This window comes from Merops nubicus, unplaced genomic scaffold (genome assembly GCF_000691845.1).
Source record: "Merops nubicus isolate BGI_N331 unplaced genomic scaffold, ASM69184v1 scaffold22337, whole genome shotgun sequence".
Taxonomy (NCBI): Eukaryota; Metazoa; Chordata; class Aves; order Coraciiformes; family Meropidae; genus Merops; species Merops nubicus.
In genome coordinates this window covers 35645-47918 of record NW_008621286.1, presented here as the reverse complement: position 1 = coordinate 47918, position 12274 = coordinate 35645, and the positions used below count along the sequence as shown (strand labels likewise).

Below are 12274 nucleotides of genomic sequence, written 5' to 3'. Positions count from 1 at the left end.
AAGCCCTTACTAGCTCTCCAACTCTCTAATGATGATGATGGCACTCTAGAACAGATGGGAGAACCAATCTTATGTTTTCTAACCTTGGTAAGGAGGTAAATTTTAAGTTATTTTGTTTTAATTTTCCTTAATAAATGCACAGGTTAATTCTGAAACATCAGAGACAAACAAAAACAAAACCCCAAATTACAGGTGGGTGGGGTAGTTTTACTTGCTTAGAAATATTGCTGATACTCAAAATTCTCAAACATTTGGCATGGCTTAAGGGATTTAAGACATTTTAAAATCATGTTTTGCCTTTTAAGGTAGGGTTCACTTTTACAGGCAGTCTGCTAATTTAGTACAACTTCAGGACTGCTTTATTAGCTTCTTAATGTAACTATAGTATTTGCAAATGCTTTTACAAAGACATGAATACTGTCTTTCCTAAAAAGGAAACATCTTCTTCTGTACCTTATATATTCCCAGTCCTTACCTCGTTGTCACACTTGATCATATTCACTTAATGCAACTAAGAATATTATGGAAGTAACACTTTCAAAACAATGGATCTACTTCCTTCATTCTGACCTTTGGCCACCAACATCCACCATCCTGTTAAACAGAAATAGTCAACACATTATTCATTTTCATAAGAGACTTCAAGTATGTCCAAATGTCTTATAGCAGGTCACCTACCTGAGATAAGCTTGAACTGTAAAAACTCTATCTTAACATTCTGTTTAATAGTTAAACTTGATTCACTTGTTGTACTGCTACAGCTTCTTCCACTGTTCCTTAGTGTTGTTGTGGGTTAATTGTGGTGTGTAGCTACGCACAACACAGCTGCTCACTCACTACCCCACCCACATTGTGGGTGGACATGGGGAAAGGAAAGAAGGGGTAAAAGCAAGAAGAAAGAGCTGAGATTAAAAAAAAAAAAAAAAAAGCTTAATAAGTGAAAGGTAAGTGGAAGAAGAGCTATGGGTAGATCAATGCCCAACCAGTTGTCAAGAAAAAGATGGATAACCTCATTAAACCCCCCATTTTCACTTTTATCACTGAGTTTGACACTATAAGTTGTGAAACATGTTTTTCGTTAGGTTGGGTCATCTGCCTGGCTGTGTCCCCTCCCAACACCTTGTGCAGCGCCCAACCTATTCACTGAGGAGCATTCACTTGAGGACCTGAGGGCCTTGGTGCCATGCAAACACTGTTCAGCAAAAGCTGAAACACTGGTAAGTGATCAGTACTGTTTTGGTTATACACCTAAAACACAGCACCATAGCAGATGCTACGAAGAAAATAAATTTTATCCCAGCCAGGCCCAGTACAAGTGTGTAAGCCACTTGAGGCACAATTAAAAAATATAATTCTGGGTTTTCTTCTTTGTTGTTACAAGTTTTAGCAAAGGTAGATGTGATATTCAATTCCACAGACACTCCAAAATCTCCCTTACTGTGCTCCCCTTGCCACCCTGAATACCCCATTGCAGTCATACCTCACCATTAAAAAAATCAAAATGCTCACAAATACCTCATTCACATCAATTTCCTGTGTTTTTTTTTCAGACAGTTAAGCAAGTGCCTCACATTTTATCCAGGTCAAAATGTTCCTTAGACCATTCAATTTTCCAGGAAGAAACAACCAACAAAATCACAGTTAGGCTGCTTTGACCATGTGTTATTGTGGTGGATGCTGGTTCTGTGCTGTAAATGCAGACAGGTGTTTGCTCATAATGAAATGGGTGGTTTGCTGGAAGAACTACATAATCATACTAATGTGAATTCTGCAATTTTGAAATTAAAAAAAAAAGCTTTCCCTTAGAAAATCAGTAACCCCACATGTTGTGATAGCTTGTCTAGTAACAGATAAGATAATTTTAAGGTGCTTCTCAGAATTTATTTCAACTTTATGAATACATTTCTTTCTCTCAATTCCACTGAACATAATTTCTTGGGGGTATATTATATGGTGGTAAGAACAGAAGTATCTACTGTCATGACTCTCCACTGCTTTTTTTTCTCTCCTCCTGCCTTCAGTGTCTCAAACTCCCTTTCCTAACTTTCTCTAACTGAAAATTGTAAACTCATTTGAAGACTTTAGCCTATCTGTTAGGGGTCTTTTTTCCAACAGTTACAGTCAGGAGGCAGAAGCTTTCGGCTCTGAATGGAATTAAACTGCATGCTGATATGAGCAATATGACCGATACCCTGCCACTGTGACATGCCTCCCCTCCCAAACCAAGGCTTTTTTATTAAACTCATAGTTCAGAATACACAGTAATTGGGCTGCTCAAATTGAAAGGCTTTTCTCATGTAATATAAATTTTAAAAGGTATGTTTTGAAACATCACTTTAAGTTACTGTATTAACTTTGGAGACTAAAATGGCTGGAAACACATAAAACTCTAATTGAATGCAAAAGCTTAAAAGACCTTTGAAAAAAGTTGCAGCAACTAGTTTAATAATTGTATACTGAATCATTTGACAGACAGTATTACCTAAATCTAAAATTTTCCAAATCAAAAGGATAATTCCTGTAGTTGGCACTTGGACTCTAAGAATATCTTGCTGAGTTGGTACAAATGAAGGCATAGCAATATGATACAGGTCAGTAAGATAACTGAAAAGTTAAATGTACAATAGAAACAAGATTAATGGACTATCATAAATTAATCACACAGATTCAAAATCAAAGGACTAACCAGCAATCATAAAAACGTTACCACAAAAGAAGCTAACAGAAATTTATCAGTGCATGCCCTCAGCACAAATGTTGCTGGCATAAAACAATAAACCCCTTTTGAAAAGCATGTGCTTTTCAGAGAGAATAATACTAGTCAAAAGAGATGATGCCCAAATGTGCTGTAGACAACCGGGCCACACCCAAAATGATGATTTTTATTTGAATAATCTTCATTACTATCCTAAATAATAAACATCAGAATTAAGATTAGAACACAAATATAAATATCAGTCCTTGCCATAATGTTCACCAACAGCACCCTATCTCCTGCTACTTCATCTGTGATGCTAATATTGCACAAAAAATGTGAAAGGCTGCTGGACAGAATTCAGAAAAGTAATTATGCAAAGCGCTGCAAACACGAATACTTAAAACTTACTTAAAAGATGAAGCATTTAATTTCTCGTCTGCCCATACGGTCATTATTAACTTTGCCCTCCACATAGTTCCACAAGGCTCTTGTGTTTCTCATGGCTGGGATTAAATTCTAGGATAGCATTCCTGTGCCTCAATAAATGAGCAATGTGCAAGCAAGACAGAACCGACGCCTAGTACTGCTATCTGCAATCCATCTTCCTATCTATCTTCCTACCACTAGAGGGCAACATTAGATCACCCAAAATCCTATCAAGGCATTAAAAAAGTTGTAACGTATATCCAAAAACACAGAACACACAGATGTTCCCTTTTTTTGAGCACTAATTCCACTCTTTGCCTTTGGTGGCAGAGGGAGGGTGTCAGTGTATTCTCCCTTTGCTGCCCAAATATCCCTCACATTTGGGCTGCAAAATAAAAAATATTCACTCGTAACCTTTTAACCTATCCAGAGAAGACTTAAGAAAATTTCTCCTCTCCAGAAATGTAGCAAATGATTATTGAGATCTCAATTGCAACTAACTTTAAAAGGAAGACTTCATACAATTTAAATTAAAACTGATGCTCCATTGTGGCTGATTTCTTAGAAAATGAGGCTACAGTAGATTATTAAATGGCTTCTTCTCCAAGGCTGGATAATTTCAGAACAAGGCACATAAACATTTCTCAAATATAACACTTAACACACAGGAATGGATTGCTTATGTGTAACCGTTCTGGGTTAAAGTTTACCATACATGCCTAATCTAAATGTTCCTTGCTGAAATGTAACCCTATCACTTCTCAGCCTTCGCAGAAATGAAACATAATTTTCTGTTCTCATGAAACAATACTTTTTTCACAATTAAATTATTTGAAAATTGGGGGAGAGACATATTCATTCTTGTTTATATCCCAAACTTTTCACATAACTGAATTCTCTGACCTGCCCTCTTGTTGTCAATATATTCTGTACAGCTGGTTTTCATAATCTCCCCCAAGGGAAACTCAGTCATGTACCAGCTGTGTTGACCTCAGAACTGGGAGGGAGGATGGTTCCAGTATGTTCAGAAAGCCTAAAGTAAGTTTGATTCCCCATTCCATCTTAGAATTTGTTGTGCACCACAGGCCAACAGAGACACAGGTACAATTATCAAAATAAGGGTGAACCTATCTCTTCATTATGAGCCAGCAGTGTGCTCAGGTGGCCAAAAAGGCCAACAGCATCCTGGCTTATCTAAGACAGTGTGTCCAGCAGGAGTAGGGAAGTGATTGTCCCCTTGTACTCGGTGTTGGTGAGGCTACACCTCAAATACCGGGTTCAGTTTTGGGCCCCTGACTACAAGAAGGACATTGAGGTGCTGGAGTATGTCCAAAGAGGGGCAACAAAGCTGATGAAAGGTCTTGAGAACAAGTCCTATTAGGAGAGGCTGAGGGAACTGGGGTTATTTAGTTATTTAGCTTAGAGAAAAGAAGGCTGGGGGAGACCTTATTGCTCTTTACAACTGCCTGAAAGAAGGTTGTAGTGAGGTGGGTGTCAGTCAATCTCTTTTCCCAAGTAAGAAGTGATTAAACAAGAGGAAATGGCCTCAGGTTGCATCAGGGGAGATTTAGGTTTGATATTAGGAAAAATTTATCCAGTCAAAGGGTCGTGAATCACTGGAACACGCAGCCCAGGGAAGGATTGAGTTACTTTGCCTGTAGGCATTGGGAAGACATGTAGACGTGGCACTTAGGGATATAGTCTAGTGGTGGACTTCGTTAGATTAACAGTTGTGCTCAGCGATCATAAATTTCTTTTCCAACCTAAGTGATTCTATGATTAACTTCATTAAGTCTGTCTTGTCCTTGTAATTACATAGCGTACTTATTACTTAGCGGAGTCTGAGAGCTGGAACTGCCCTCGTCTGTCACAGCATTCTTGAATTCCTGGGTCTTCCCAGAGCTTCCTGATTGCTTCAAATTGTTTTCTTTCCAGCACTGTCACTTTATCCATTTCCACTTCTCTGATCATCTGAGCACTCTTCCTGATCAATTAAATGATTACACTATTGTGAGAAAGGATTGCTATTGGCACGCAGTACATACTCTCCCCTTTCTTTATTATACATTTCCCATCACTAAGACTAAGCACCAGAAAGGAACCTAGGAGAAAACAGACAGTTTTAATCCTTGAATGCATTTAATTTTTAAAGTCAAATAACTGGTACTGAATCTTGTAACCAAGTCTTGCTTTAGTCTTGCTTACTGTCACTCAGATGTGATTTTTCTTGTTAAAAGATAACCTTGACAAAGGTGAGAAGGAGCTCTAAATATACTATTTTAAAACTCACTAAATTTTAACACCAGTTTACTACAGTAGTAGTGTTTCTAAAATTCTAGGCAATTTCCTTTGCACAAATACTTTTGGTTTGTTGGTTTGGCTTGCTTCAGGACAATCCAAAGACTGACCTAGCATAAACAGTCAACAAGCAGGCATCAAACTCCTACAAGCCATCTTCTGCTTAATGCCTGCCTCAGCAAGATTCAGCCAAGGTACTACCCTATGGAAAGAAATATTTTTTATTTGTTCTCTGCATTAAGTCTAAGAAGTATTGCACAGATAAACACAAGTTTTGCTTCTAAGGGTTACAAAGAAGCTATCATTCTGCAGCAAGCTGTACAGTTGATTCATTTGAGGGAAGAGATGCCACCCAGTGGGACCTTGACAGGCATGAAGACTGAGCCCATGCAAACCTCATAAGTTCAACAAGGCAAAGCGCAAGGTCCCACATATGGGTCAGAGCAATTGTCAACATCAATACAGACTGAGGGATGAATGGATTACACCAGCCCTGTGGAAAGGACTTGGGGATACTGGTGGATGAAAAATTAGAGACGAGCTGGTATTGTGCCCCTGCGGCCAAGAAGGCCAACTGTATCCTGGGCTGCATCAAAAGAAGCGTGGTCAGCAGGTAGTGGGAGATGATGCTCCTCCTCTACACTGCTCTCCTAAGACTCCACCTGTAGTACTGTATCCAGCTCTGGGCTCCCCATTACAAGAAAGAAATGGACCTGTTGGAACAGGTTGAGAGGAGGAACACAAAAATGATCAGCTCACTGGAACACCTCTCCCATGAAAAGCTGAGAGAGTTATGAGTTGCTCAGCCTGGAGGAGACCATGATCCTAGGAGACCTTATCATGGACTTTTAATACTTAAAGGGGTGCATATAAGAGAGAGAAAGACTTTTTTTACCTGGACCTGTAGTGAAAGGACAAGGGGCAATGCTTTCCAACTGAAAGTGAGAAGATCTAGCTTGGACATAAGGAAGAATTTTTTTATTATGAGGGTGGTGAGGCACTGGAACAGGTTGCCCAAGGAACCTGTGGATGGCTCATCCCTGGAACGGTTGAAGGTCAGGTTGGATGAGACTTTGAGCAACCTGATCTGGTGGAAGTTGTCCCTGCACATGGCAGGGGCATTGGACTAGATCTTTAAGGTCCCTTCTAACCCAAGCCATTTTATGACTGGCAGTGTTCTCTTCTGTAACAGTTCAACTGGTATACAATGATGTCTGCTAATAACTTTAGTGGTCTTGGAAAAGTATTGTTCTAAAATATATTTAACATTGAAATAAATTATTTAGTATATGGAATGTAACAAATTGGTTACTGTAAATTCAGTTTCCCAGAAATTTTTCCAATACATTGTTAGCTATCATCTAGATATTAACTCACATCCTCTTTAAAAAATGAAATCAGGTTTCTCCCCGACCTCTTATTGAAGAGTGGAAGAGTCACAAATAGTAACACTGCATAATGGCTGGACTAAATGATCTCAAAGGTCACATCCAAACAAAATAACTTTAAGATTCTATATAGATTTGATTTGGATCCAGGGTAGTGAATTCTTGAGTCTGAACTAGAAAATCTGAATACTGATAGACCTGTTAACCTAGCCATTCAAAACGAGACACAGATTAATCAGAAAACAGGACTTCTGTAGTTATAGGTTCATTTAAGTTATTATGGGCTGCAAAACTATGGGAACATGGAGCCTAACGCCTCAAAGGCAATTTCTCCTCGATCAGTTCAAATTATGTTTAAATATTTGTCTCCAAGATGTTGTGAATATACTACCTACAATGCAGTCCTAATGCCTGGGCAAATTCTCCATGACTGGAATTATCTTTGATTTTTACAAGTACTCTGTTACACAAAACCAAGTGCCAAGTCTTAAGATTTTAAAAGTTTGTTTGTTTTTTTTTTAATAATAGTGGCTAAAAGCTTTAAGCATAGCTGTTGTAATTATTGCTACACTTTAAATTATTAATCAAGATAAAGCAGTTTAAAATGCATCATGGTATAAACATTCCTGATAGTATTTCTTGCAGATTCTTTATCAATATAATATAATCTGTATTGTCTTTTTACCTTAATTTTACACAGCATAACTATGTTAGCAAGACAGGTAATATCTATTGAATAAATTTTTCTGCTCTGTAGCTATTACATCAAATATTTATGCTGATCTAGACCAATGTAGGAAGACCTTTGCCTGTCTTATACTTTATTTAGGTACAGTATATGAGGCAAGAGATTAGGGACCCTGTGTCCTGGCAGTAACTTCTCTCCATATTTTCATTCTTTTCTGGTGAAAGGTGTGCAGAATAATTTGGATGATGCTTAATTCTTCCTTCTGTTCACTAGTCACAGAAACAGATATCCTTTTCTAGATAAAAGAAAGGGCACTGACATGCAGATACCCATTAAAGCATTTTGACTGGGTTTGACCTGGGCTTTCCGTGCATGCTAAAACTTCACGTGTGTCTAAGAGAGCTTCATGTAATTGTAGCTGCAAAGCCAGCTTTGGTGCCAGGTACTTGTGAAAAGTAATACTTCCTAAGTGTCTATATCTGCAAACTTGGGTCCCCTTAGGTGGCCAAGTGCCATGTGACATCAGAAAAAATCCCTTTTGGGGAAATAATTCAGATTAATCTTTCATTCCATAACGTATAACAAACAGAGGTCAACACTGACAGCTAGACACACTTGTAATTCAAAAGGAAAAAAATCCTACAATGAAGTGAAAAATTACTAAAATTACTTGATGCATTAAGTATCATTCCATGGATATGTCTTCCTCATCTGCAGTAAAGAGGCACATTACTTAAAAAAAATGTCTTTGGTATGAATTATGGGTGGATAACATGACATGAAAGCAACACGCAGAAAGTTTCAGTTTGCTTAGCATACAGTCTTCAGTATAAATGAGTAACGAGCAATCTTAGACAGAATGTACAATAGTCCAGCCAAGATCTGATGGAAAAGGTGATTAAACTTGAAACACTCTGAAATGTCCTTAGAAGTAGCGGAAAGTCCTTCCAACTGGGCAGTACAAGAGTCCTGTTATTTTTATACCAGGAAATATCAGCATTGTAATGGAAAGGCAGGAGTCAGGGGGTTTTGTTTCAGTGTGTGCACTTGTGCACATGGACACTTGAGTGTGTGTGACCATTTACTACTAACAGCAAACATTCATCACAAGTAAAAACCAGAGAAATGTCAAATACTTCAGCCTCTGACTACTGTAATGATTGAAGTAAATGATTTTTCCACAAAAGCGTGTTGATGTGATGAGCATACCAATGTAAAATAGGATTATAATTGGAAATGCATTGTTTGTTTTACATCTAGTTTAAAGTAATACTGATTGTCAAACACTGATATTAGCTACAGTTCAGCTGCAGATACTCTTTATGGTATTCATGGTCAACACAAATCTTAACTGCAACCAAACTGAAAATTTGCAAGGCATGGCAAAATTATGTAAGCCCCCCAAAACTAAACACAGCTCTTCCGCTACATAACCAGAACCGGTTTTAATAATCAGGACTTTATTTTTTTAAAAAATTGTTGCATCTAACCCACTGAAGTATTTTTGCTGAATATTGCAAATAAATTTGAATCTGCTACAAACCGTGAAAGCTAAATAAATTTTCTAACTGGCTATAGCTCTTTAAGCTAGTTAGGCGCTTGATAAAATACTTAAATGTCCTTTTTTCACCTTCAGGTTAAACACTACAAAGGGTAATTTAATGATGTAAGATGCCTCACAATGCCCAGAGAGCTTTTATTGTTTTGCTGTAGAATCCCACCGCTAGGAATTCCAGAAAAGGGTTATTAAATCTTGTCAATGGTTAGTAATAAAATAAGCTTACATTTTAACAAATATCTTTTGGCACTGTCAACAGCATACCAAGAAAGTAGTTTAAATATCATGAAACTTTATAATGGGATTTTGGCAAGCAGAATCCAGTGTTTCAAGTGGACAGGGTCATATTTTAAACTGTCCTCTGCAACTTGGAAGAACACCAGAAATTAGTATTAATTTCCCTCAAACTAAGAGTGGAATTTTATAGGTTCTCACTTACCACTAAGAAGTCAGCCCAAGAGACATTGTGGAAACATGCACCATTGTAATACATAAGCAGTGGGCCCTTTACAGAAAGAATAGAAATGGCTCACTACCATGAGAAGAAAACAAAACTAAATAAATCCACAATCACTGCAATCCAAACCAAGGAACAAAGAGGGGAAATGCAAAACAGCACAGGCACATGTTGACATCATCAGTTATTGGCACGATTTTTTTTTAAAATTAAATACAAACAACAAAGGAGTTACAGAACTCACTTGTAATTAAAATATGTATAGCACATCACGTTCTCTCTATAGACAGTATAAGCAGGACAGCAATAGCTACATTAAAAGTGTTGCAACATTTTTATATTCAAAAACCCACTTCTGAAGTTACCTTACTATCAGGATGATTGTTTTTTTCAAGTAGACCTCTGCTCCTCCATGACATGGCAGGTGGGGAAAGAATGTAGATGATAAAATACTAATTATCTTTGAATAGAGCAGACACAGGAGAATATACTTGTTCCATTTAAAAAACAAAACACCAAAGAACAAACAAACCACAAAACAAAAGAAAAAACCCAGACCTTACGATCATCAAAAGAAAACAGATCATGTATAACAAAGACCTTGGCAAAATCATTTGGCAAATACTTTAAAAACCCCATGTCTAAGCTGCTTAGAATATTAAAAATCTATTAGTCTCTTAAAAATCTATTTCATTATTCTTCACCGGAAATCAAATTTCATTTTGCAATTAAAGGGCAATTGATCTTGTATAACTAGCAACAACTGTTCAATTGTTAATTGATTTTGATCAAAAAGATATACAAAAAAAGAAACAACTTTTTGATCAAAACCAGTATCATTACCAACTGTAAGTTTTTTAGATACATGAATAAATTTTATCTCCAGTTGTTACATGTGATTTATACAACTGATTATTTCATTAAAGCTTCTTTTTGCAGGGTCTGAATCACCACACCTGGAAAAAAAAAACAACTATATTTGCTTTGATAACTTGCAGCTTTGCCCTGTTTCTTAGGAAATTAAATGTTAACCAGAACAAGAAATTATTTGATGTGTTAGCTAATGCTCTGTTTTGGAGCAATAACTACCAAAAGCGTTTCCTAAATGCCCAGGGATTAAAGACAGGAACTATTCATTTTACAAGTGCTGTGAAATGTAACGAAGCTCCTGTTTTTCTCAGCATTTATATTGTAGAGTCTTTGCACTTCACTTTCATACCCCAGGTCCTTCCTCATTTGGCTGGGCGAAACAAACCACAAAATGCTCAAATAAAAGTTGTACTTGGAAGTTGTAGCAGGCTCTTCACAGCAAATGGAGGGCCACAGGAAGGGACAGGAGGTGGTTATTCAGTATTGGCAGGTTACAAGAACAGGCAGGGGGGTACACCACTCCAGAAAGACATTATTTATCAAGAGATACTTAGCCACAGTGGGAATTTTTCATACGATGTGAATGTGAGTATCATTGAACACATATCTCCAATAATTTTTACTCTTACAGTGCTACTGAAATACAGATTACATCCCACTACAGAATATGTAGACATATGCAATTAAATTCTTGCCTCTTCTTCCTACTGTTGTTATGCCCATAAATCAAACTTCTGGGTCGTATAATGTAATATATTTTGGAAGTCATTATGTTTTACTAAAACCATGTTTGCCTTCAGTTTCACCTCATTTTTTGAAACAGTCCCATCAGCTAATTTGACACAATGAATAGAATTTGTTTGTTGATAAAGAAAAGAAAAAAAAAAAAAAAAAAAGAGAGAAAACATAAAACAGGGAAAAAAGCCCCACAGAACTCCCCAAGATTTGATGATTCACTACCACAGGAACCTGCTCTTCCCAGGCCATATATAATTTGTAGAATATAACAGTAGAAGTTACTGATTAACAAATAACATTTTCAGTTTTACTGAGAAGTTATGTGAATTTCAGTTCTGTTGGCCTATTGTTGCTGTTGTTGAAAATTCTTCGAATTGGAACCAAAAGGAAGTCCAAATGCAGTCCCAAATGCTTAAGTCAGTCTCCGCTTGGTACCAGCAAGGTTACTAAATTTTGCTGAATTACAAACACTGCATATATCTCTCCTTGAGGGGTGTTATTTTTCATATCTCACCCTCTATTACTGAGGTAAAGTACACTAAGAGATTTCTAAAATTAGCTACACAAATACCTATGATTGGTTTGTTTACATATTTTGGGTACAGGAGGAGCTGAATATGAAAAAAATCACCCTTTAAACTAAAGAAGAGGAAGATAACAAGTGAGCTGTATATAAAATGTATAATCTGCTGCTACTACCAGTATCTCCCAATTACCATCAGAGGAAGAGACAAAAGTGTATGATGGTTTGTTTCAATTTCTCAGTGAAACAACATTTTGGAAGAGGAAAATTAAGGAAGGTAAAAAGAGATGGGAAACTAAATGACTTAAGCATTTAGAGTTAGGACATTATTCTCTGAAAATAAATAAATACTTATTTTGCAGTCTTTTGTTACTCAGCTTTAATAGTTCATTGTTCTATGACCACAAAAAGGTACCTGGTCATAGTCTGGATAACTGGATAGGAACAGCAGATTAAGTTGAAGATTAAGTTTTTTCAAATAATGTATTGATACTATCCTGGTTATGTACCAACCACTCACTGTAAGTACTGATCTCTTACTATTTTGTCTGCCACCCAAAGGCTGTAGTAGATTTTTTTCTCTAAATTTTCAGTCATTATTAGTCCCCCCATCTATGATAACAGCAGGAA

The 12274-nt window shown here is 37.0% G+C and overlaps 1 protein-coding gene across 1 annotated transcript in view; it reads right to left on the bottom strand.

Annotated features, from left to right (window-relative positions):
- Positions 1 to 488: 488 nt before the first annotated feature.
- LOC103776913 (guanine nucleotide-binding protein subunit alpha-14-like) overlaps positions 489 to 12274 on the bottom strand; it is a gene marked incomplete at its 3' end in the record, with an annotated part of 47126 nt that continues 35340 nt past the window's right edge. The window contains 4 exon segments of the mRNA XM_008944443.1: positions 489 to 594; positions 2483 to 2516; positions 2519 to 2604; positions 4953 to 5102. Coding sequence (XP_008942691.1) covers positions 489 to 594; positions 2483 to 2516; positions 2519 to 2604; positions 4953 to 5102 — 376 coding nt within the window.